This window comes from Dermacentor variabilis, chromosome 1 (assembly GCF_050947875.1).
Source record: "Dermacentor variabilis isolate Ectoservices chromosome 1, ASM5094787v1, whole genome shotgun sequence".
Classification (NCBI taxonomy): domain Eukaryota; kingdom Metazoa; phylum Arthropoda; class Arachnida; order Ixodida; family Ixodidae; genus Dermacentor; species Dermacentor variabilis.
The window spans coordinates 267,772,662-267,800,326 of NC_134568.1; the positions used below are offsets into that span (position 1 = coordinate 267,772,662).

Below are 27,665 nucleotides of genomic sequence, written 5' to 3' on the forward strand. Positions count from 1 at the left end.
AAAACTGTCATGAAAGTATGCATTAGTTATGTGCGCATAAAATTTTCAGTTCCATGAAACTTGTATAGTTAGCATGTTGCAGATGAAGTTAATTTGATTTGACCAAACCCTAACTAATTACTCTGCATACAAAATTCACTATTGTTTTGGCCATTAGACATGTTGTACTTTACAGTAAATATTGACCCTTTACCTCCTGTAGACAAGCTCAGCATGTCCACACACCTTGTACACGCTCTACCGTTGATGAGCTGGGCTTGTCAACAGCTAAAGGTCCCAATTTCTCATCCAAAGACGATCTGAGCAAGCCCATGCATCTAGTTCTCTTTTTCATGCACAAATACTGAACATTGCTGACAAGGAAAATGGCAGTGACATTGTGTGTGTAGGCCAACTTACTTGTCTACTTAATTATTTGTGTGTGTGTTCTGCAGTAAAGAATATTGTTTTGAATGCATTTCTTGTGCTTATTTATAGTGCCGATTGCATAGAGCATTAAAAGAAATAGGTAATTCGGAAGTGTCCTTTTAAAAAATAATTTGGGAAATAAATGGTTAACTGGTGCATAATTAGGGCTCGCGTTTATGAGGATTATGTTAATGGACTGTAATCAGGGAGGAATTGGGCTTTTTCTAACATATGTTGGCTTTTTCCTTTTGCCTCTTGTTTTCTTTCAGATGCAACTTTCTTTTTCACCCTCCCTCTAAAAATAAAATACATCTTAATAAAAAAATTTATTCTGCAGTTTTATGTGCCAAAACCACAATCTGATTATGAGGCATGCTGTAGGGGGAAGGACTCCAGATTACTTTTGACCACTTGGTTTTCTTCAATCTGCATCAAATGCATGGTACGGTACAGAAGTGTTTTTGTATTCCGACCCCATCGGAATGTGGCTGTCACTGCCGGCATTGAAAACGCCTCATGCTCAGAAGCGCAGTACCATAGCGGGTTGTTCTTCCAAATATTTGTGAAGGGCTGCACTGAGAAACCATCTTCCAATTCATGTGTTGTTGTTTTTTTAATTATTTTTTATGTATAACCATTTTTCACTGACATAAATAGGGAAAAGACTGATAATTAATTAATAGAATGATGGTTCCTTCTAAAATAACTTGGAATATAGAAGTTACTACTGCTGTGAAGCCAGTATACATCAGTGAATCTTATTTTCATTATGAGCCCTTTACTCTTCTTTTTCCAGTTTTTATTGTCTCTCCTCCCTCTCTGATAAGCTGGTCATTCAGTGGAAGCACTGAAAGTGGAATGAGAATGGAAGCACTGGAAGAGTGGTATGTTCATACATTCACTCCTATGCGCTGGTGTGAAGCTATTGCACACAGCATGATGAGAGGTGCAAAACAATTCATGTGGGGTCTTCTTCCAGTGGCTTCTCTTTCAGTGCAAGGTGCATCGCAAATGCGGGGACAGAGTTGGCATCGTTTTCAAAATACAGTGGGCCCTGGTGACAGCTTGGAAGACACTGGTATCTTCAATCTTCATTTGTACTTCCGAGACATGAAAGTCGCCTGTTGTGCAGAATTCCTTTGTGCACAGTGTTGTAGATGACCGTCGCACAGGGCAGAATGCTTTTTGGATATTGATCACATTGGACAGCTTGACTGGTTTCCATTCACGTGAAATGTTGTGCACATTTGATTACTACGAAAGAATTGAAGCACATCCTTGAGCTCTGTTAATTGATTTGATAATGCCTGGAAGCAGCTCATTCTTGACTGGTAGTCTGTGTTGGCTTCTCTGGCTTCATTTATTTTGTACTGCAAGTTTCGTCATCACTGACTGCTGCTGACACATCAGTGTCTTGGTCTCAGTAGCTGGACGGTGTTTGCTGGACATTATAAAATCTTTCTTTATCATTGTTTGCTTAGATGCAAATTCTTTGTTATACTCTCAGCACCTGCATTCACCTCAACAAAGAGGCACATTCATCGATACTTTTATCCTCCCACACATTCAAATCCTTTCGTCATGCAGTGCCTGTGTGAAGTTCTCGACAATGTCTTGAAATGGTTACATCTTCATTGCCTGCGACATCTGCAGCTCTCACATCCACTCTTGCATCCAAAATTGCATTGGAGCCAAGTATCCATCAACAGTCCTTTATTTCCTTACCCCTTCATCTTTTTCTGCTTTGATGTCGAATGGCATGCTTGTCTGTTGTCTTCTTTCTCATAGTATTCACTAGTACGCAGTATTTTGTGCTGTTGTATATGGAGAATACAATATTTGAGCAAAACAATTCAAAGTTACTATTGCTGCCATGTCATGGTTTTCTACCATATCACTTACTAAACCTTTATTTAGCTAACTTTGACCCGTTGTGGTGACTTAGTGGCCATAATGTTGCGCTGCTAAGCACAAGGTCCTGGCCGAGGGGTCCACATTTTGATAGAGGCGAAATGCAAAAACGCTCGTGTACCATGCATTGGGTGCATGTTAAAGAACCTCAGGTGGTCAAAATTAACCCGGAGTTCCCCACTACGGTGTGCCTCGTAATCATATTGTGGTTTTGGTACCTAAAACCTTAGAATTAAATTTTTCTTAAGCTAACTTTAAGAGCTCATCAATAGTTTTCTGCAGCCTGTATGTAGCTCACTGGCTGTGCTGTTGTGCTGCTGAGCACAATGTTGAAGGTTTGATCCTGACCATGGCGGCCACTTTTCATTGAGGGCAGAATGCAAAAACGCTTGTGTGCGTCTTCTTTGGGTGCATGTTAAAGAACCCCCAGCAGTTCAAAACAATCGGAGCCTTCCACTAGAGCTCTGTACGGGCCGTTTTTTCAGGCCTGGGTCCGGCCCAAGCCCGAAAGTGTCATACATTGACCTGCCTGAGCCCGGCCCAGTTATTTCAAACCTGGCCCATACCTGGTCTGGGCCTGAAAGATTCAGGCCGAGCCTGGTTCGGTTAGACTCATTAGCCATTGAGCCTACAGAAAGCTAGGTTGAGTTCTCGCTTATTGTGAAAATACTGTCATGTGATCGAGGGGCACTGGGCGGTCTTTAAGCTGTATCAAAGTAGCTTTTTGCCCTGCGGGACTCTTCCTGGCTACTCTGAAACTTTTAAGAGGCATAAACATTTCATTACTAGCCAAACCTGCTCAAATTATTCTATATGCAAACTCACATATACAATGGACAGTGAAGAAAATGGTGAGATCAGGACTAGAAACTGCCACCAAAAGTGGCACAACTCCTGCTTACACTTTAGGAAGGATGATGTATTAAGTGAAGGTTATTTCCAAGAGGCAGATTTCAGTGCATCAAGTTTTCCGTTAAGGTTGTTGCTAATAATGAATAAAGTGAATCCTTTGATCACCATGCTTGTGCTTTAATATGTGATATGAACGACCTTACTAGACTTTCCGACTAGCTCCATGGCACTATATAGCAAAGGCCGAGTTAAACACTCCCGCACCTATCGCTAGCCATTTCATCTTACTTTAGAATCTCATTTAATCATTGTGATGTACAGTTATGGAACTCAAGCCAATAAATGTGGCTCAAATGTAAATTTAAATATGTTGGTCTATTCGCATTCAGAAATACTATAATACATGGCCGCTAAAAGTTTTTTTCATTAAACATAAATTGGTGATCTGCATGAGTAACGCTTATGTGCAATCATGTTGTGACATAAAACATGCGATTTTTATTGCATTATTTGGCTTCATTATATTGGGGTCACTATTCACTATTCACTGCGTGCTTGGAAGAAGTATTCAAGCTATGAAACTGGGAAGGCTTAAAAGTAAAGTTCGACGGCAAATATCTCCGCAACCTTCGGTTTGCCAATGACATTACTCTATTGAGCAACAGTGCAGACGAGTTACAACAAATGATTGAGAACCTTAGCAGAGAGAGTGGAAGAGTGGGATTGAAGATTAATATGCAGAAGACAAAGATAAGGATAAATGGCCGGGCAAAGAAACAAGAGTTCAGGATCGCCAGTCGGCCTCTAGAGTCTGTGAAGGAGTATGTATACCTAGGTCAATTAATCACAGGGAACCCTGACCATGAGAAGGTAATTCACAGAAGAATAAGAATGGGTTGGATCGCATATGGTAGACATTGCCAGCTCCTGACTGGAAGCTTACCATTATCATTGAAAAGGAAGGTGTACAATCAGTGCATTTTACCAGTGCCGACATATGGGGCAGAGACCTGGAGACTGACAAAGAAGCTTGAGAACAAGTTAAGGACCGCGCAAAGAGCAATGGAATGAAGATTTCTAGGCATAACATTAAGAGACAGAAAGAGAGGGGTTTGGATCAGAGAGCAAATGGGTGTAGACAATATTCTAATTGACATCAAGAGAAAAATATGGAGCTGGGCAGGTCATATAATGCGCAGGTTAGATAACCGTTGGACCATTAGGGTTACAGAATGGGTACCAAGAGAAGGGAAACGCAATCGAGGACGACAGAAGACTAGGTGGAGCGATGAAATTAGGGAATTCACGGGCGCTAGTTGGAATCAGTTGGTGCAGGACAGGGGTGGTTGGAGATGGCAGGGAGAGGCCTTTGTCCTGCAGTGGACATAAAACAGGCTGCTGCTGATGATGATATTGGGGTCAATTTTTCATTTGACAATTTAGGCATCCTTATTTCGCAACATGACCTAAGTTGGACTCTGTCTACTGTTCTTATCGCTTAGGGTTTTAAGCACAGTGTATGTACAGCATAGGCAACTTTTTTTTTTCCGTCAGATCGGGATTTGATATGATCTTTTTTACGTAATTTCATGCGAAACCCACCGAGTGCTAGAAAAACATATACAAGGCTGTGACCACATGGGTTTAGTCACCTAACATAACATTTAAAAATAAAGAAGTGTGAGAGTAAAATTTTCTTTGTTTTTTCTTTTTCACATCCCTCTCACCAGCATTGCCAAATTCTTTGGCATTCACGTAGGCTTAAAGTATTTATCTAAGAACAATGGACACTTGAAAGTTTAAATTTAATTAGTTGGACTAATTGGGCAATAAACTACTGCCGAATATTCAACTCTCTTGAACAAATAGGGAAGAAAAGTAACGGAAACCAGTAGCAAAGTGATTTTCACTATCCCTTAACACACAAATTAATTTGTTGATGAATATTCCAGAATTTATTTGATACTACTTTATTTCAATCCTCTAAGAAATAATTAAAAATTTATTTCATTTTTGTTTTATCGATTAAAATGATCACCCATAGGCCAGTACCAAGCGGCATATCAATGACTCCTGCCAAAAATCAACATATTTTTGTGTGCCAACAAAATATTGTAAACAACTCTGCCTTTAGACAAGTCTTCTGTTCTTGAAAAATGAAACTAGCTGTACTGAAACTACTGTCAACAATTCCTCTTGTGGCTAAAATACAAATTAAGCTTTTTACAGCGGAAAACAGTCTAGTAAATTTTTTTTTTCCAGCGAGTCTCCCGTCATTAAAATAGCTTCCAATCTTCAACACCATTGCAATGCAAATATCTTTCTAACTCTTGGTCATTTTGATCCAACTCTTTGATATCTTGCCACTCTTGGAATTCAGCCTTTGCTGCCACTCCCAACCACCCTAATGCTCTTGAACATTTTACCGTCGGGGCGCTATCAAACTCGGCACTACCTCCATTCGAGCTGTGGGTCATCCATCTCTCGCCTGAGCACGTTCACCTCTAGGAATCCGAGGTCTTAATAACCTGGGCACAATGTTGACCAAAGTTTTTTTATTGGCAAATCAGCTCTAGGTGGAATCCTGCGAGGTGTAGGAAGGTTCTTGACAGGGATAATTGTCATCGACCCAAATATAGCACAAAGCTGCATGTGAAACCCTTACGGGTTTCTCTGAAAGCAAGCATTGCAGTTGAGGAAAGATTTGTCCTGCTTCGGAATTTGAACCCATTACCAACGCCTTTCTGAGCTGCCCACTCTCCCATCTGAACTAACCAGGAGGCCAGCAGATCACATCGCAAGGGCAAATCATTCTACAACTCAAAGCAATGGGACACTGAACATGGCAAATCAGTTCTCCAGAATCCTGCAAGGTGGAGGAAGGTTCATGAATAGAAAAATTATCATCCACTTGAAAGTAGCATGAAGCTCGAAAGGGTTTGGGTTTCTCTTAAAGAAAGCTTCACAGTTGAGGAAAAATTCATCCTGGTCTGGAATTCATTGCTAATAGCATGCCCGGGCCTAAGCCGGGCTTTCCTCTGTAGCTTAGCTTTAACGAAGAACTTACAGTGTGGCAGTGAAGGTGTGTCGTTTAAAAATTTGTGTGCTTCTAAGAAAGGTTAAAGAGTGTTCCTGGTCAAGATATTATTTGGAGTTTTGAACACTTTCTCTGTGTAGTTCTGCCAGCTGATTGTTTTTCTACGAGAGTTTTTCAAGGAAAAATGGAATTAAATCTAAATTTTCTAAACCTAGCTTGACTTGTGAGAGTAAGAGTCAGTTGGGCAGTTAACTCCAGCATGCTGTTTTACATGTACATTTGTACTCAATGTGCATTTTTTCTTCTGTTTTAAGGTAATTTTTCTTAGTGTTTAGGGTTATATATTTAGAAATTGATGGTCAGAATGAGGAATCTTATTATTTGTTTTATGACGCCGGTATTTGGTGCACATCTGAGGTATTAACGAAAATCAACCACGAAGGCCCCGCTTTGCCATACTACAGACAATAGAAGTAACATAGCTTCCTTGTTTTAACCATCGGTTACTGCAAGGGGGGTGGGGCAGGCAAAAGCAGTTAAATGTTTCCTCTTTTACAACCAGGCACGTAACAGTGCCAAGTGTCATATTAAACAATCCAGACCATAAAATGCTATCTTTCAGTGCAATTTGAGCAAGAACAAAACAATGGTAAAAGAGAAATGATTATTCTATGATATTAAGAGGAAAATGCACATGCCTGTACAAAACCTGGTGGCATGAGACTGACACGTGCATAAGATGACATAAGGTGCTTATCACTCACGCTTTATCACTTCTTGTACTGGTTATACTACACGTCATCGACACTCACAGACAATAATGCCGTTAACTACTAAAAAGAATTGCTTCAAATTTTCCTCTTTTCCTAGAACTATTGTTGAATGGAATAATCTTACTGACACCATTTTAACTCAATGCTCACTACCTTTATTTGAGTCGCATCTATGTTTATGTAGCGAGTGATTTACTGTGTGTGGTTCAGTTACTGCTTGCCTTTGCACGTAGCGAGTCACCTATGTTATGTACCGCTGTAATTTGTACTTAGATTTTTCAATTTCACTTTGTATCCATCCTGCTAAGATCCTGGAAACAGGACCGGATTATCAATAAATAAATAAAATAAAAGAAGTGAGAGGCTACTAGTAGACCGTCAAGAAAAAATGATACATGGAATATTGCACTCGTAGATAATTCACAAACCCCCGTGCAACTCCTTTAAGAAAGTTCTTAGGTACCTAAGCAAAAAATAACTGCAATCTTGTGTGCTCCTTCATGAAAATTATACTTTGCTTAACCGACCAAATAACACAACTCATGTAGAACCGATTGTCTCACACTGTGCTTGCACTCTTTCTAGCTAAGTGACAAGACACGAAATGTTTATAAGGTCCTCTCCTTGTTCATTTTAAGTAAAGCTTTCTTTCACAAGTTTCCAATAAAATGCATTGAGCTTTATCTAGACACTGTGTTAACCACACAGGAGGTACTTCACTCTCTGGCCTTTCTCCATTGGATCCCCTTAAACATGACGGATTTGCGCAAGGCTGCCTCTAAAAGGCAGCGGGTAAAGTTTATAGCCAGCTGACATTATCGTAAACCTGCACTAGGAGTATGTTATCAGAACTTCGGAGGAGTCATTCGGAATGCATAACAACAAATGTTTTATTTGCTAGTATGGGTTAATATATAATGCCATAACACCAAAAAGCATTAAAGTCACATAAGTCATCATTAAGTCACTGCTACTTGTTCTTGCTATCGTTGATTTTCGTAGTGTTGAGCTCTGCGTGAAACATACCCTAGAGACAGGCTTTCGGTTGCAGATATGGTTTACAAAACCAGTGTTTGTAAACCACATTTACAAAATGCCTTCATGATGCAGAAATTGGGAAAATATCAATGTTTATTGTGAAAATGAAGGCTCTGTTTTAATATGCTTAGAGCTGAAGAATATATAAATCATGTTTCACAGTAGTTATAGCATAGTGTGATCCGCAACCATGAAGAGCCATCTTCACAGAGACATCTGCATGGCTTTGCGGCATCACAGGACAGCAGAGCCAGACAGACCTTGGTATGCACAGTTGACTCGACACGGTGCCCCGTAGCAGCTGAGTTGAAGGAGGACTCATGCATGCACAAATGGCACCTCACATTAATGGATCATGGTATTCTATGACTATTATCTCCGGAAACAGGATTAGAGAATGTAAATTTAAGGCAAGGGACAACCTTAAAGAGAAACACTAAAATCTGTTTAGACTGATATCAAAGTATTTTTTGAAAATTGTTCTCATTAAGAAGTCTTTATTGAAAACTATTCTAGTTAATTTCTAGATAATAGGATGATTATTAGATGAGAAAACGACGGCCAGTGTTTGAATTTATGCCATAACTCCAGCATAGGTACATCATCGTGACATCATGAATTTCAAAGTATTTTTTCGCATTTGGCCTGCATTGGCTTCTTAGAACACCGTATAGATAATTTTTGCCAATAAAGAACTAACCAGTGTATCCGATGGAGGTGAAGTCGCTGGAAAATCTTTGCTGCCAACTGAGATACCTGCAACTATTTCTATGCTCAAGAATAGGGTTCATGTGCTTATTGACGGTGTCTCTACCATGGCTCTAGTCGACACGCAACTGTTTTCTTCATAAGTATGGTGCCTAAAAATAGTATTCGGGACGCTAGGTCATGTTTTGTTGGGACTAGTGCAGGTAAGTGGGAGTAGACGCGAGTATGAGCAAAAGTGAGTGCCGGTAATATGAATATAAGTGACTATGAACGCGAGTGAGTATCAGTGAGGATGAATGGTCATTAGTAGGAACCTGAAGAAGTGCTGTGTGTGAGTACACATGAGATGAGTGAGTACATAGCCTGCGAAAGTATAGGTGACTGAGTATGAGCGAGTATTGGCTTATTTTGCCATTTATGGTTGCTATTCAGTCTGCTGAGGAGTACAAAAGCCGACAGCCATTTTGGCAGCGGTGGTGCAGTGTGACTGACTGCAAGATTAGTTGTATGTTTTGCTGAGTGACAGCATGTGCAGTCTATTGCCCCATTAAAGGCGGCTGCAGAAGCTCAGTTTTACTTATGAGCTTGATGTGAATCTTTCACAATGTTCCTATTTAACGAGAAGTTCCTGTCCCCTTTTTTGGTGCCTGGAAAGACTTGGGAAGAGTAGCAGCTTCCAGTATAGCATTGAAGACTAATGACACTTGAGCATGTCCTGAACAAGTTGGAGGGAGGCTCTCCTGGGGATGAATCTGATGCACCTGCTTAACATTGTTATCTTTGCGCAGTTATTTTAATTCGGACACCTGTTCTGTCCTGCTTTAAGTCTCCACCACCTCTTTGCTTTTTCTGATGGGGAGTGGGAGAGACCAGTCATTGCACCTTTCCTTTAGTTTGCTGTCATGTCTCTTCTTTCTAAGAATTTGCATTTCTGTGTTTCATTTTTGGAATACTATGCAAAAATTTTCAAGGCAGCTTTCTGGAAGTTTGCTTTTCACTCTTTACCATAGTGGCTATTACATGCTGGTACACTGCACTGCAGTGCATTGAATTAAAACTGTTTCCAGGAGTTGTGTTCTGGATCAGCAGATTTTAGGATTAATTTCCTTAACACAGCGCGAACAAGCAACGACACTGAAAAAAAAAAAAAGAAAAGAAATGAAAACTGACAATATGAGTAATTTTATTTCATGCATCGTCTTTGTGTTGTCGCTGCACTGTTTGGGAAAAGAATCCGTACCAACTAGCTCAGTTCAGAGTACTTGTAAATTTGAGGAATTTCGCTATCGGGACTTGCCAGGGACTTACAAGTTTAATCAGCACAATTAAACATTATGAACAAATGTTGTAGGTGAATATACTTTCTATGTATCATGCACTGCATTATTGTCAAGTGAGTAGTATTAGCAGCATAAATATCAGATGAGGGCCTGCACTTTGCTTCCATGAGTCATCACACTATGCTACATCCATGCATGTGTTGAAAATGATGGTTTCATGATGTGGTGGCAACATCTCAACCCCACATTTGGTTACATTTGGTTCTAGTCTTTCCATGTGACTTTAGCCACAGGGCATGAGAACAAGTACAAGTAGTACCAACTTCATTGCCAAGCTCATTGCCTTTTTTCTTCTTTTGTTGCAGGCACTGAACTCATTTTGTAGCTCCAGCAGTGTCTTGGCCAAGAGCCTGGTGCGCGTCTTTCACAATGTTCCTGTTTACCGAGAAGTTGCTGCCCTCTTTCTTGGTGCCTGGGAAGACTTGGGACGAGTGACAGCAGCTGCCAGTGCGGCAGTGAAGACAGAGACTCTGATGACACTTCAGGATGTCCTGAACAAACTGGAGGGAGAATCTCCTGGGGATGAATCTGCTGCACTTACAGAGAGCATTCAGGTCTTTTGCTGATTTCACTCACAGTAGACATTACAGTCTCGGATCAAAAGAAGTAACAGTGCAATGTAATTACGTGGCAGATGGAAAGCAAAGGTGCTGTAAACATTAGTTTAACCTCCAATTGATTCATGAGCCCATCAAAAATAGATTTAGCTGAGCTTGTCGGGCAGTGTTGTAGTATGTGAAAACTAAGGTTGCCTTGAGTAATTCTCTCTGCAAGGAAAGCACTGCTTTTAAATATATCTTTAATTGGACTAATGTTGCCTAGAGTCATTCTGTCTGCAAGGAAAGCACTGCTTTTAAATATGTCTTTAATTGGACTAATAGGTCACACTAGACAGCAACCTTTCAATCTCAGGACTTTTCCATGGCTGATTAAGTTTCTTGATACTGTGTAAATTTGTCACATTACATATAGCTACAGATCACTGTAGGTTTAAAGACTCAGTTATTGCAGCCATGGGCTAGTGATTAGGACGCCTGGGTCAGCTGCAGGAGGTGCATGGTTTGATCCCCATCGCTGGACACCCACCGGTTTATAAGGCTGTTAAAGCAGCCTCCTGGCCAGGTGTCCGGCTTTCTGGAGGTGTGCTGCTTGTGAGAGGTTTGTAAGACCGCTATGCTTGCTGTGCAAGAATCAAGACAAACATCCTAGGTGGTACAAGCTTGTTCAGTTAAGGCCACCTTGTTTGTTTTTGTGTGTAATGTTAACATGAAGACCTTTTCACAGTGATGGAGGCACTTGCTCTTTCGAATGTGGCAGCCACTTGCAGGAGTCTTGCACAGCTGATTTGGTCAATTTATTTCAGTTGCAGTCAGCAGATGCCTGCCACAGTTCAGTCATGCATAACTGCCAACTCTCCCAGTTTGTCTGGAAGACTCCTGAATTTTGACCAATCCTCCCACCAATCCTCCCAACTGTATTTACACTGCCATGCATCTCCTGAAAAAGTGCTAAAACCCACCGAGAGGAGGGGAAAAGAAAAAGCTGTCGTGCTGCATAGCCACATTGTAACTGCCATTATGCACTAGGTAGCTAGCCGAAATCAAATGTAAATCTAAGCTATTTGTGTGTAGGCAGTGTAAGCTTAACTTGGTTCGCTTCAGATGGGGAATGCGTTGAGTGCACGTGAGGCAAGGGTCCAATAGGCATTGCATAATGATCAGTTTTATTAAGTCAGCTTCGCCGCAATACATCTTTGTTAGGCAGTGAAGCATATTAAGACTGGTAAGGAGGTACTGTCACAGGGCGTAGTACCTGTTCTTTAATTATATACATCACAGTAGTACAAATGCCAAGATGTGGAACAACAGTAGTGGCAGCCATACAGTAAAAAAATGAGCTAAATTTTTTATTTTGTCCCTTTCTCTAGAAAAGTGCATATTCTGAAGTTTACTGATTATTTTTTTGTCATTGGGGATCAAAACGTACTTTTTTGTTCTTCCAAATTAACTTTCGGAATTTTATACCTATGCATAAAAGAATTGGGGTGGAAATAAAAACAGAGTTTTAAAAGGTCACAGTTCTGCCCGAAAGGAGGCAAAGCATATGGTGACAGCAAAGTATTCAACTGCACTAAATAAGGTTTGTAGTTTTATAAGGCGTAAGAATTGATGTAAACATTTGCTTAATAATTAAATTTAACAAGCATGTGTTCACATGCAGCCAGGCAAAAATGAACAGATCTCGATCACTGACCACGAACACTTTGCAGTCACAAATGCTGGAGTGATGAAGAGTGCCAGCAGCGAGAAGCAAATGCTTCATTCTGCCTCTCACTTTACTGTGTCTCGGAAGTTCGAGATTACATGGCTTGCACATGAACATAGTGCGCATGAAGCCACCAGCCATTTCAGCTTGCCCTTAGCCATTGCGCCCGCCGCAGATTTCCTCCAAGATATGGCGCATGGGCCATGTATGTGCTCAGCCGTGTGGATATCTCTGCATCACCACGGTTTGGCTAGAGGAGGAGATTCGTGCTCACCTGCCTCCCATCTAGCTCGTGCTTGATTACATGACCTCCAAGATCGGGAGTGCAGGAAGACTGCACACGTCAAGCTACCATCCTTCTCAACTTAGCCTTGCACGCTTTCCCTCTCATCTTCTGCAGCATATCGTGCACTGGCTGCATTAGCTTCTTATTGCACTTGGACTTTGTACGGAACATCACAGCGACGACAAAAATTTGCCTGGAGTGTCCTATAATTTGATAAAATGTGTTACTGAGAGGTACATAGTGGCTAAGAGCATCACAGTTTGGCAAGCACATTATTTCCCTGCATCCTGTAGCCAATGCAGGTGTTACTAGCACTTCAGATTACAGTGGACCCTCTTTAAACAGAACCCCAAGGGACCAGGGATGAAATTGGTCCTGTTTATCAGGAGTTCCATTTACTGAGAGACATTGCAGAGAGCATTGCATGAGTACAAAACCAACCAACCAACCATGAGGATGGTGTTCCGTTTAAGCAGCAGTTTAATTTAAGTGATTTCTGTTTATCGAGATTCCACTGTATCGTAAAACTTAAGTTAGGCAACAATGTCAGTGCAAAAGGAGCTTCAGTTTTATATGCGATCATGCAATAACTTGGACAGGGTTACCTGTGGTTTCTTTGCATAATTTACAGACTGTGTTTGTCTCTTTCTGCCCAGCCATTCAACTTTGTTATCTGGGTTCAATGTTTTTGGCCAATTTCACGATTTCGTTGTGCTAAAATGTGTTCTCATTGTTCAGCAATTTGAACCAAATTTTGTGCGCATCTCCGGAAATGCATACAAAGTTCAATTTTCTGTGTTTAATTTCAATTTCTAGCACCTCTCATTCAGCACTTTTAAAGAAAACTGTTAATCTTTGTTTAAAAATGGAGGTATTGATTATTTTTTTGAAATTATATAGGTTTACAACATGAATTTTTTTGTACTGAATTGTATTCTTTGGCCTCCTCAGGGGCGTCTGCGTCAGCAAGCATTTGGTGTGTTGCGACACCACGTACCTGAGCACATGAGAGTAGACACTCTTGCGTGTAGCCATGCATGGCATAGCCATGTCTGGGGAAAGGGGTATCCCGGGGGTTGAGCCGATGCCGGGTGTTCAGACCTTTAAGGTCCCTTAATGGAGGCAACACACCTTTTTGGCCTCTGCATCACATAGACGGCACCTCCAGACTGACCCACCTGGAGGAAATTGGCAGTTGCCATTTACAGCCCTCCTCTCCAATCTTCATCTTTCTCTCTCGCCTTTTCATCCTTCCTATCTTCTTTTCACTTCTTATCACTTCCAAATTTCCGGGTGGCAAGGGTTAACCATGTGTAATTCCAGTCTTGGGTATACATATATTAGGTTATAGTGGTGATGCATGGCTGGCGTCTGCAGGTGTTATCCCAACCTTGTTGGGCTCGGTGGTGGGTGGCTACCATGTTGCTGAATTTTCCAGGGTTTACATGGCAAATGCTCCTCCCCCCCCTGCCCCCCTCCAAGATCGCCTTCAAAAACGAGGGCACACCATAGTAAGTTTACAGTTATTTATGAAACATAATGAAGACACCTTTTCGGAGTGCCATGCCCTTCACAGGGAAGGCAACGCAACTGTAAAAAAACTGCCACCTTTCCTGGTATCTAAATGCCCAGCAAACATGATTGGACATGGCTACAATGCCTCAAAGATGGCAAGCGAAGACCTCCTCAAACTGACAAAGGAAGGTCAAGTCGAAAGCTTGCTGAACTCGCCAGTATCGGTGACATTAATGTGACAATCTCTCCACATCACTTGCACAGCACAAGCGGAGGAGTAATATCAGAAGACTTCCTGAACCTGAGTGATGAGGAGCTCCTTGAAGGATTTCAGAAGCAAAACGCAATTACGGTACAAAGAATCACACTACGACGAAATGGCAATAGATTCTCACGAACATGTAATACTGACATTTGGTACCAGTACTGTGCCCAGTTCACTTGATGCAGGATATTTGAAAATCAACGTCGGACCATACATACCAAACCCGAGGCGATGCTTCAAGTGCCAGAGATTCGGGCATGCATCACAGTCATGCAGAGGAAAAGAAACGCTTGCAAAGTGTCGTGCCACTGACCATCCATCTGAAAACTGCAATGCTCCTGCACAATGTGTCAATTGCAAGGGCAATCATCCAGCTTACTCATGGAGCTGCCCTTGCTGGAAAAGAGAAAATCATTGCAATCACGGTAAAGGAAAAGATATCACTCTACGAACCGAGGAAAAGGGTGACACATTTACCTCGAGTGAGCTATGCCAGTACAGCGCAACAGGAGGCAGTGCTACAACACCAGTTTCAGGAGTCTACAGGGTCCATGTCTGGTATTCCTGTAGAAGCTCCATCCGCTTTATTTTGTTGAACTGAACTGAACAGTTGAACTGAACTCCACGCTCGAGACGCGCGTCTTGGCGGCGCCTACCTCTTGATCATCCAGCGCCTCGGAGAAGGCAATGGAGGTCAACCCGGAAACCCCGGCGTCATTGATGCCAAAAGATCCGCTCTCCCTGGAGCGCGTCAAGAAGGAGAAACTTCATGTAATGGCGCTGAAAAAGGGACAGGCAACCTGAACGGTTACCACCCTTGATTAGAGTAGTAATCCTTTCTTTGCATGTCATTATCACTTTATAGCTCACACACAGATAAGTTTTAATTGCTTTGCATTGGCTTTCATCATCCATTGGAATTGCAGAGGCCTGATTCATAATCTAGGTGACATCAGAGATATCATAAATAAATTCTCACCAGTGGCCTTCCGTCTTCAAAAAACAAACCTAGGGCCCAAGAACAGTCAAATTCTTAAAGGGAAACTCCAGCGATTTTTCTATGTCCACTGATTTCAATAAAATTTTGAATATACGTTCTCTTTTGCACTCTGATTATCTGTGCCAGCCAATATAACGATATGGCTGCAAGTCATTTAGTTTTCCTGAAAATGAATTTTGAAGATTCGTTGCATTCCCAACTCATGACTTTTTACTGGCCACCCTGTCTTTGTGACGTCTGAGACGCTGACGCCACTGTCGCTGATATCATCGCTGAACTCGCCGCTGTCTAGTTAGGAAAATCTGTGAAAGATCCCTGTGTCGTCAGGAGACGTAATCAGCTTCGCTTCTTTGCCATTAGCGCCATGTGTACTGTGTGTTTAGCATGCGTTCTGCGTGTTTGCATTATGGTAGTGTAGGATCTGACGTCATCGGCCCATTGTGACATCACACAAAGTGGCTACCTGTTTCGGTATCTTGTTTATTTGTTATCTAAAAGTAATGAGTTCCTAAGCATATTGAATCACCCTACCAGTGACAGGACTGTCAGTGCCATTTGAAAATCACAATATCCTAATATGGTTAAAAAAACGGCAGAGTTGCCCTTTAAAGGTTTTACCGTTGTCCGAAGGGACCGCGTACACTCTAGCCTTTAGTCAGGAGGCGGCACCATAGTCGTTCAGGGTGGCACTCTTGCCCGAAATGTTAGTTGAATACCGCTCTTGAGGCTCTTGCCGTCACCGTTCTATCGCATAAAACCATCACCATTTGTTCACTGTACATCCCACCCCATACTCATTTTACTACTAAACACCTGGAAAATCTAACACACCAGTTGCCGCGCACACCAGTTAAGCAACACACCAGTTGCTGAAGCTTTTTGTTTTAGTAGGAGATTTTAATGCCCATTGTACCCTCTGGGACAGCGATAGAACAGACCAAAGAGGGCAAGTTATTGAAAATTTTATTTTGTCAACCAATATATGTCTTTTAAACTCGGGTTTGCCAGCGTATTTTTCACCAAGCTCACGCAAATTGAGTTGTCTCGATTTAGCCTTCTGCTCACCATCTGTTTTTAGTGATTTTAAGGGGAGACGCTCCTTGAAAAAACCATTTCTTTAATATTTGTACTAGAAATTCGAAAATCCACCCACTTATAGGGCATTTCAAGCAGATTTCAAATATGTCATTAGTTTCTGTGTAGCTGCTATAGTTCTTTTGTTAAGGCCTACACAATGGCAAAATAGAGTGATTTTGTGGGCACTTCATTGTGTAATAAAGCTTATTTAGCTCTTTGTAGACCGCAAAGTGCCGATATCTATTCAGTGTGTACAATTACTGGAACTATGAAAAAAAAAAAGAAAAAAAAGGACACTTCAACAAATTTTTTTCACAATCACATGAAAATAACCTTGTACACTTTATTGTCTTATTTACATTGTACTTAATTGTCATATGCTAACGAAATTTGGCATACACACTCTTGAAGATATGTACAGTGCTAATGTCTGCTTGAAATATCTCCAAGCAGTAAGTTGCGAAAGTACGTGGTTATATTTCAGAGAATTGAGAAAAAAAAGTTAGTTGAAATGTTTTAATTTTGTTGCATAGTTTCAGTAATTGTACACGCTGTTTGGCTAGTTATTGGCACTTTATTATCTGCAAAGAGCTAAACAAGCTATAGCGTGATGCTTTTTGTCAAAATTTATTACATAAAAAAGTGCCCACGAAGATGTCTATATTTTGCCATTGTGCATCACATAACTCTAAAACTGTAATAGGTACACAACAAGTAATGCCATATTTGAAATCTGCATAGAAAACTCTATACTTGACTGAATTTTGAAACCTGTAATACAAGTAATAAAAAAATAAGTTGTTTCGAGGAGCGTCTCCCATTAAAAGTGGGAAGTCCTCGACACTTCATATGGAAGTGATCATTTGCCAGCAATCATCAAATTATCATCCACATTACCTACCATAAACTCTAAGACATGTCACTGGAAGTTACAGCATGCAGACTGACCTTTATTTATAGAGAACACAAAACTCGAAGGTGTCCTTTCAGTAGAGCTCAACATAGATGAAATAAGTGAAAAACTCACAGCAGTCCTAATAGCAGCAGCAGAAAAGGCAATACCCTAGTCATCGAACATTGTGCGAAAAAAGCTAAACCCCTGGTGGACACCAGAGTGTACACAAGCAAAGAAACGGCAAAATAAGACTTGTGGTATCCTGAGAAAGTAGCCCACTTATAGTAACCTTATAAACTTCTAACAGGCTAAAGCAAAAGCGCAATATGTCCAGAGGCATGCAGAAAAGTCTCCATGGCAAGAATATCATCCATTAATAGTTCAGTCACATCCGAAAAGTTGTGGGATCAACTCGTGAATTCAGGGGAGACTATTCATCACATACAGTACCTTTACTCACAGCTCCAGGCATACAGACAACATTACAAGAACAAGCTGACATACTAGGCGAACACTTTTATAACCTTTCTAGCTCAGCGAACTACTCTAATGCATTTCTTAAGTACAAACAGTCCTCAGAGAAACAGAGATTGCACATTACAGCAACATCGAATGAACCCTACAATGCTCCCCTAACACTTCAAGAATTAAACAGGGTACTTACTGCTGGCAAAAGAAATGGCAGTTGGCCACAACCGCATTCATTATTCAATGCTTTCCGACCTTTCACTTGCATCTGTAAAAGCTCTGCTAGAATTTTTCAACAGAATATGAAATACAGGCATAATACCAAAATCATGGAAAAACGCAATCATAGTAGCTTTCCTGAAAGCCAGAAAGCCACCTACATCCCAGCAGCTACCGGCCCATTGCCCTCGTAAGCTGTTTAGCAAAATTTTACGAAAGCATTCTAAATACAAGGCTGACGTTCACTCTTCAAACTCAAAATATACTAGACATTCACCGATACGGTTATAAAAAAAACTGCTCAACAGCTGATCACTTTGTCCGACTGGAACATGAAATACGGAATGCTTTTCTGCATAAGCAACACTGCCTTACAGTTTTCTTTGACCTGGAAAAGGCATATGATGCTACTTGGAGATTTGGCATATTAAGAGAGCTGGCGGATCTAGGGATCCATAGAAAAATGCTCAAATGTCCAGCTGACTTTGTCTGATTGAACATTCCATGTCTGTCTAGGAACAGCGTTTTCACGCATATTCGTCCAGTAAAATGTGCCACAGGGATGTATACTGTACTAAGCACAACTCTGTTCGTGGTGAAAATGAACTCCGTAAATAGAATAATTCCATCTTCTCTCATGCATTCATTATACGTTGGTGATCTGCGTGCCAAGGATCGAACATAGTAACCTGCAAACGACAAGTTCAAATCAGATTAAATAAACTCGCATAATGGGCAACCGAAAACGGCATTTGTTTCTCCACTGAAAAAACTGTCGCTGTGGTCATGTCCCAAAAAAGGGGCTTATGTCGAGACCCTCTCCTGGAGATTCACCAGTGTGCCCTACCAGCTAAAAAAGAACACAAGTTTTTAGGCATTATGTTTGATAAGAAGCCAAACTTTCTAGCACACATTAACAGTTGGAAAATAAAGTGAACAATGCACTGAACGTACTTAGTCTTGTCACGGAAACTCAGGGGCTCTGACCGGAAATGCCTTCTGTATATATACCGATCTTTGGTACGCAGCAAAATAGACTACAGTTGTGCAGTCTATGGGTCAGCCAGACAGTCCTACCTAAGGCAACTAGATCCAGTACATAATCTAGGGTTATGCTTAGCAACTGGCACCTACAGAACTTCTCCTGTTTCTAGTCTATACACAGAAATAAACGAGCCATCCCTGGAACAAAGAACGTAACTCATGCTTACTTCGTTCTCAGAATTCGATCATCTTCAGGCCATATGCTAAGACATTGTCACATACTGTAACACGAATGCACTACGCAAATAAACCACATGTCATCAAACCTCTCATACTTCAGTATGAAGAAAAGTGTTGCGAGAGCAATATCCCAATAGAGGCACTTCGTGTTGAAGATAAGCCATCCAGATTATCCCCCTGGTGCGACTTTACACAATTTTTAGATTTTTCACTGACACACCTTAAGAAGCAGGATACCTAACAGGAGCACATAATACAAGAGTTCTGTCTAGTACAAGAAACATACAGCACTTAAAAGTTTTACACAGACAGTTCAAAGACACACAATTATGTGGGAAGCAGTGTCCTATCGGGAACCTGGGAACGGGCTGTTACACTCCTGCAGTTCGTTTCTGTTTTCACAGCCTTATTTTATGCTCTGTGGATGGCTGTGCAAGAAGTTGCAACTAGAAAACACAAAAAAGCAGTCATTTTCACAGACTCCCTAAGTGCTCTTAAAACGCTCAACTTAAAATTCAAGTAAGAACCTTTCATCGGCAATATCCTACACATTTTGTCACACAAAAATCAAAACCACTCGATTCGTTTCTGCTGGGTCCCAGGTCATGTTGGGATCCCGGGAAATTAAAAGGCGGACATGGTGTGCTGCTAATGCAAAACACAAAACTGTATCTAAACTAAAGTTACCCTTGAGGGATGGGCTTCAAGCTATTTGCAGAGCACTGAACAAGAAGTGGCAGTGTCAGTGGAACTTGAATGGTAATAAATTGCACTTCATCAAACCGGTGCTTGGTGAATGGAAAACCTATCACCAAGAATGCTTCACTGAGGTAGTATTAGCCAGGCTCTAAATAGGGACACACATCTCACTCACAGTTAATCTACTCGCAAAGGAAGCACAGCTGATATGTGATAAATGTCAGGAACCACTTACGTACTACACATTCTAATTATATGCCCTCATATCGAAAGACAAAGACAAAACCACTTCCACTATGTATACGTATTGAACGTACCACTACACCCCACTCTCATTTTGGGAGATGATTCACTTTTTCCTTTTACAGATGCAGTGGATTTTTTTGACGAAGTAGACTTTCTGAACAGACTTCAAATAACGCCCCGTGTCTGGTGCAGCATAGCCTAAGTTGCTTTTGCGCCAATAAACTCAATTTAACTAACTGTATTCTTTGGCCATTGTAGTGTTAAATAACATTAATACAGCCTCTTGCACCCAACAACCTTAGATACCACAAGCCTGTACAGGCGAGTATACTTTTTTGTAGTTATACCATTTGTTAAATTAAACAAATCTGTTTTGCTAGTTTAGAAGCAAATGTCTGAGCAGGAAATTTAACTCTACAGAGTTTCATTAAGGTAACTGCAGTATGACAAATTATTTTCTCAGGTGTATGTACGCTTAACTAGCACAATTAGCATTTGGCACTTGCCATAGCTATGTATTCTGAAAGCACCTTGTGATGTCAGAGGTGGCAATAGCACCAATATTTCACATTACATTGCTTTTGGTTTGGATAAACTTAGAATTAGATAAAAGTGACTTCTTTACCATTCTAGAAGTGCCAGTCCTGATTTATTTATTCTTATTTTTCAACCATCAACTTCAAATCCTGAAAATATAGAAATGTTTTAGAGACCATTAATAAAAAATCATGGGGTTTTACGTGCCAAAACCACTTTCTGATTATGAGGCACGGCGTAGTGGAGAAATGAAATTTTGACCACCTGGGGTTCTTTAACGTGCACTTAAATCTAAATGCGGCCGCCATGGCCAGGATTCGATCCCACGAACTTGTGCTCAGCAGCCTAACACCATAGCCACTGAGCAACCACGACGGGTTGCTCAGAAACCATCGAGAAATTCATAAACTTGTGATGACTTTTTTTCCCAGTGTAGTGAAGAAGATGAAGAAAACGCTCTTGTGTCTGCTGTGCGCACGATCAGCGTTCGTGTGCTGCCTGTGACCTCGATTGTGTCTAGTGTCAGAATAGATTGCCATACTACATTTGGTGGAGGTGCTGCATTCCCTGACCTCACCCTGGAACTTCGCAGCCGAATGTTGACCACTGCTCCAGCCACTACCATGAACGAGACTCCCAACAATCTGCCTGGAGCATCCGCCACTCCTATCATTTGCGGCGCCGTCCAGCGGCAGTGGGACCCTGCTGTCTTTAGCGGATCAGGTGAGACTGATGTGGAAGATTGGCTCTCTACCTATGAGTGCGTCAGTGATCACAACAAATGGGATGACCCAACGAAGCTATGTACCGTCATCTTCTGTCTTGCTGATGTTGCAAACCTCTGGTTCCACAATCGTGAGTGGGAACTACAAACCTGGTCCGCTTTCAAGACAGCATTCGCAGAAGTCTTCGGCTGTCCGGCCTTGCAAAAACTCTGTGCTGAACAGCGTCTACACCAGCGTGCTCAACAGCCCGGGAGACTTATACCAGCTGCATAGAGGATGTCGTGGATATTTTTGTACGCGTCGATTGCACCATAAGTGAAGTGGACAAGGTGAAGCATATCCTCAAGGGCATCGAGAACAACGCATTTCAAGTGCTTCTAGCAGGAAACCCAACTTCTGTCGCTGCTGTCGTCACTCTTTGCCAGAGCTTCAATGAGCTGCGTTGACAAAGGGTTCTTGCACCCAGCAGTCTTGCACCTGGTGACTCTCTCTGGCCTCACGCTTTGCTCCAACTCCATGCCCGCATCATCGCTCTCAATTAAAATTAAGGATTTAATTCGTGAGGAGGTGGCACGCCAGCTGTCTATTCTGCCTCATAGTGATTGACCTCTTCAGCCTGACACATCACTGGCTACTCCCATTAGGCGGGCTATTCGCGAAGAACTTGCCGAGTCCCTGCCTTTAGCTCAACCCTGTCTTCCTGTGGATGCACCTCTGACCTATGCCGCAGTCGCAGCAGGACATGCGCCGCTGACATTTGCGTTTCCTGTGCCAATGCGACCTCAATGCGACCTCCTGCGTCGCCTCCAATTCCGCCTCAAAGCCCGGTTCAGAACCCTTGGTACACATGCAGCAACAGGCCCATATGCTTCGCTTGTGGTTGTGCCGGCCATGTCACATGCTTCTGCCATTGTCGCATGCTGTCGCAGTGCCTAGATATGGCTATTCCCACTATGCTACCGGGCATGCCATGCTTCGCAACCCAGAGTTTTCGCTGTCTCCTCGATGCCCTGTCGGCACCCATGGTTCGCTATTACTGCATTGTTGCTCGCCTTCCCCCTTACGTCGTCACCAGTCACCTTGCGAGGGAAACTAGTTGCTGCCGTTCCGCAGGCAGGAACTGAAAGCTTTGCAACTTCTACAAGGCCTGCATTGTCGCCATGCAATTTTTGGACGTTTTGGTCGAAGGAACCATCGCAACTGCGCTTATTGATAGTGGGGCTGCAGTTTGTCATAGACGAAAAGCTTTGTCATTCTTCCTGCATACAATTGCAGGATAAAATTCATTAACATCAACTTTATCCTTACTACATAATACTTTGTGATTTGTTAACATGAATGTTTTCTGTTTTCTTTGTTTGCACCCTCTCCTGCTTGGACTGTAGTCTGCAGTATTGTACCAAATAAAAGTAAAATAAAAATAAACCTCCACAACGTCATTGTCTGTTATGCTTCTACCCTCGACTGCGCAGCATATAGCACCACTTGCTCAATATACCACAAGGGTGGTCATTGACGGCATTGTTGATGTTGAATTTCTCGCGCTGTCTTCATGTTCACATGACGTCATTCTCGGCTGGGACTCCTTGTCTCACCATCGTGTCATCATTGACTGTGCCCGGGACAAAGTGGCGCTTTTCCCGCTTGCCAATGCCCCGTTGCCTGACCCTTCTGCAAATAAAGCACCCAAGCTCACCATTGTATCCGATACAGACATATCACCTGAAAGGTCGGTTTTTGTGCTCGTCTCTTGCTCTACCGCGCCAGACGCTACAGTACTTTTTATACTGTCGCCTATTTTTCTACGTTGCAAGGCTCTACCTCTCCCGTTTGCTGTCCTTAATGCTGTATCTGGATTACCTTCTATGCTTGTCTGTAACCCATCTCAATACCCTGTAACCTTACTGGGCAGAGAATCACTACGTCAGGTTCAGCCCCTTGACTCACTTCACATTCTCAATATTTCTGACGACACGGTCTGTTATCAGCTCGATGCCCTCAGTTCTCCCGTCCTGTGTGCATCATCATCATCATTGTCGTCGTCGTCGTCATCAGATGTTTTCGAATCTGTCATAGATGCCGATCTGCCACCTCCGTATCGCCAGCAAGTCCTCGCGCTACTTCAGAATTTTCACTCATCGTTTGATTGCGACCAACCATCCCTGGGGTATGCAGCAACTGTCACTCACAGCATTCACACTGGTTCCCATCCTCCATTATGCCAGCGACCATACCACGTGTCGGCAGCCGAGCGACAGATAATTAATGAGTAAGTCGATGATATGTTGCACCGTGGCATCATTTGCCCTTCCCACAGTCCTTGGGCATCCTTGTAGTATTAGTACGCAAGAAGGACGGGTCAATACGCTTCTGTGTGGATTACGATCAACTCAATAAGATCACTTGTAAAGATGTCTGTCCACAGCCTTGGATAGGTGACGCCCTCGATACCTTACAAGGCGCAGAATACTTCTCATCTTTGGATCTTCACTCTGGCTATTAGCAACTGCCAGTGGCAAACGACGACTGTGAGAAGACAGCTTTCATCATGCCTGACGGCTTGTACGAATTTACCGTAATGCCATTTGGGCTCTATAACATGCCTGCTACTTTCGAGTGTATGATGGACACCATCCTTTGTAACTACAAGTGGAAAACATGTCTGTGCTACCTTGATGACATCGGTGTCTTTTCGCCGGATTTCTTGACCCACCTCGTTCGCTTGCGTGAGATGCTAACCTGCCTCACCTCTGCCGGCCTCCAACTCAACATCAAAAAGTGCCGCTTTGCTGCCCGCAAGTTAACAATATTGGGATACTTTGTATTGAAGGACAGTGTGCTTCCTGACCCAGCCAAGCTTTGCACGGTCACAGAGTCTCTGAAGCCCACTACTCTTAAGGCTCTCCACAGCTTTGTAGGGCTCTGCTATTATTTTCGGTGCTTTGTGCACAATTTTGCAACTATCATCGCACCACAGACCAATTTGCTTACTGCTACCAACGGCATCTTCGCGTGGTCAACTTATGTGACGAAGTCTTCAAGCAACGACATTACCTACTTACTTTGCCAACGATTCTTCGACACTATGATCCCACAGCGCCTACAGAGGTACACACGGATGCCAGCGGCATCGGACTTGGTGCCCTTCTCACACAACGGAAAGACGACTATGACGAGTTCATTGTCATGTATACGATCCACACTTTAAAGAAGGCAGAAGCCAACAGCTCTGTAACAGAAAAGGAGTGCTTGGCCATTATTTGGGCTCGTCAAATTTCATCCATACCTATACAGTTGCCTTTTTAACATTGTCACCGACCACCATGCCCTTTGCTGGCTGTCCTTGTTGGAGGATCTGTCAAGTCACCTAGGCCGACAGGCACTTTGGTTACAAGAATATGACATCCGCATTATCTACTGATCGGGCAGGAAGCACTCTGACACTGATGCGCTTTCCCGGTCACTGATACCTTCTGATGTGGCTTCAGTGTCTCTGCCCTTCGCATCCATGTCGCCCATCAACGTCGCTGATATGCCGGATGAGCAGTGTAGGGATCCCCTGCTTTCAAGTATGCTGAATTCCTTCCACCATCCATCCGTCACGGCCTCTTCTCAAACACTTCATCGCCAAGCCACTCACTTTGCTGTACGCAACGTCATCCTTTACCGCAGAAATTATTTGCCTGATGGTCGCAAATGGCTGCTTGTGATACCACGACATATACATTCTGACATATGCGCTTATTTTCATGCTGCTCCTCATAATGGTCACGCCGGGGTTCTGAAAACGTATAAGGCAGCGTTTCTACTGGCACGGCATGTTCCACTTTTTGCGCCAGTAGGTATGCGCTTGCACGGTGTTCCAACAACGTAAAATTCCGCAGCACCCTTCTGCTGAGCTACAGCTGCTGCCCTGTCTGGCTCGGCCCTTCGATCGTGTCGGCATAGACCTATACGGACAACTTCCCTGCAGCTCCTCGGGTAACCGATGGATAATTGTAGGTGTCGACCACTTGACATGCTGCGCCAAGACTGCCGCACTCCTGGCGGCCTCTGTGCTCGAAGTTGTGTTTTTTATCTTGTGGAACTTCTTCGACATGGCGCCCTATGTGAACTGCTCAGTGACAGGGGGCGTGTTTTCCTGTCCGAAGCAATCCAAGCCCTTCTCGCTGCATGCATCGTTCGTTGTAAGTCTACAGCCTCCTACCCGCAAGCGAATGGCTTGACAGAGAGGTTCAATCGCACACTCGGTGACATGTTGACTATGTACGTTGCCTTGGACCACAGTAACTAGGACACTGTTTTGCCGTTCCTAACGTATGCCTATAATACGGCCACACAAGCTACCACTGGGTTTTTGCCCTTTTTTATGCTGTATGGACGAGAGCCCTTGTGTACTATGGGAACACTGCTCCCATACCGACCCAACGCTTCTGAATGCATGCCTGTGTCTGAAGCCGCCAAATACACAGAGGACTGTAGGCGGCTCGCTCGAACCCTTACGACTGCTGCTCAAGATCGTCAAAAGCCGCAGCATGACAGTGGCACGCTTAAACTACTTTTTGCGACTGGTTCCCTTGTTTGGTCGTGGGTCCCGCCTCACAGCCCTGGCCTTTCAACCAAACTTCTTGCACGCTATGATGGCCCCCACTGCATCATAGACCATAGCTCCGCTGTCACCTATGTTGTAAAACCTGTGATGCTAGCACCTGACCTTAGGCATCGCAAGTGTGACACAGTTCATGTCAACTGACTTAAACCATACTATGACCTCCTGATCCTACCTACGCTGTAAGTCATCAGGATGGCTTTTCTTCTCTCCCAGGCGACATTGTAGTAAGAAGAGGATGAAGAAAACGCTCTTGTGTCTGCTGTGCATGTGATCAGCGTTCGTGTACTGCCAGTGCGACCTCGATTGTGTCTAGTGTCAGAATGAATTGTCATACTACACCAGGAACACCTATTCAGAAAGGTGCTATATGTCCTGTCATAAGTACATATATTAGAACCGTTCATAATACAGTAGAACCGCGTTGATATGCTACTGTTCGATGTGTTTTCCTGGCTCTCGCGCTCTGTAGCACTGGTCCTGTTTAGTTTTCCTAGAGTCGTGTGTTACATTTCTCTTTATGGTTATGTTAAAAAATTGCTACGGTGCACTACTGACGCAGTAATGTCCGTCAAGGATTCCCACATTCACAATATCATCTCACTGATCACAGAAACTGCTATGCAATGGATATGGCCTCTGGCCCTTGCACCATAAAGCTCCATACATCATCATTACCATACCATGCATCGCCTTGTTCAGATCACTGCCGGTCGCCAACCTGAACATGGCTTACGAAGTCGAAAGCCAAGAAGTAGCAGACAAATGTATAAGGAGTAAACCCACACCCATATTAGCAGCCACTCTTGTCACCCTTGATACCTTGCATACGTAGTACTTTGATATACGACGGTTGTATCAGAAGTAATGCAAAATTTGGCATAACTTTTGTTAACTGACATATGTTGTTCAAATTCTACATGCTTGTAGAGCAACTCTTTCTCAATACAAAGATACTACTCAATATAGTCGCCATCACAAGAGGTGCATTTGCACCATTTTTGAATCCACTGCTGGAATGCTCTCAAAAAAAAAAAAAAATTGTCCACATCGAATCAGTTTGTCCACTCACTGACAATTTGCACTGGTAACAGTTGATGGTCTCCCATTTTGTGGTTTGTTTTCAATGCTCATTTCCCACTTTTTAAAACTTCTTATCCATCTGTGCGCTTTACCCTTATCAATAGTGTCATCACTGCAAACATTCAGCAGCCTTCTGTGAATGTCGGACAGCCTGCACCCCTTGGTCAAAAACTCACTGACAGCCCTTTGCTTCTGCTTGGAATCCATTAGTTACCTGTAATGAAAAAGTAGGCTTATTATGGGATATTATAGAGGAATATTTACTCTACAAACACATAGAGTATGAGAAACGTATGTCAGTTAATGAAAAAAAAGTTTTGCCAACTTTTGTGTTACTTTAGTATAGCCTTTGTACAAGCTGGTGCAGAAACTGAAAAAGGGCTGTGGTTGTTTAAAAAGCAGTTGCTATTTTAGAAGATTTCTGCCCAAAGGCTAGATGGAAATTACAAGCAAGCTTTATGTACTTTTATTCATGGCTGTAACCA

The 27,665-nt window shown here is 42.6% G+C and overlaps 1 protein-coding gene across 3 annotated transcripts in view; it reads left to right on the top strand.

Moving 5' to 3' along the window:
* The window catches only part of LOC142564388 (uncharacterized), a 100,832-nt gene that overhangs the window by 1,879 nt on the left and 71,288 nt on the right, over window positions 1–27,665 (top strand). For all 3 annotated transcript variants that reach the window (XM_075675396.1, XM_075675389.1, XM_075675379.1), the window contains exon 3: window positions 10,373–10,621. In XM_075675396.1, coding sequence (XP_075531511.1) covers window positions 10,373–10,621 — 249 coding nt within the window. The remainder of the gene's footprint in view (window positions 1–10,372; window positions 10,622–27,665) is intronic.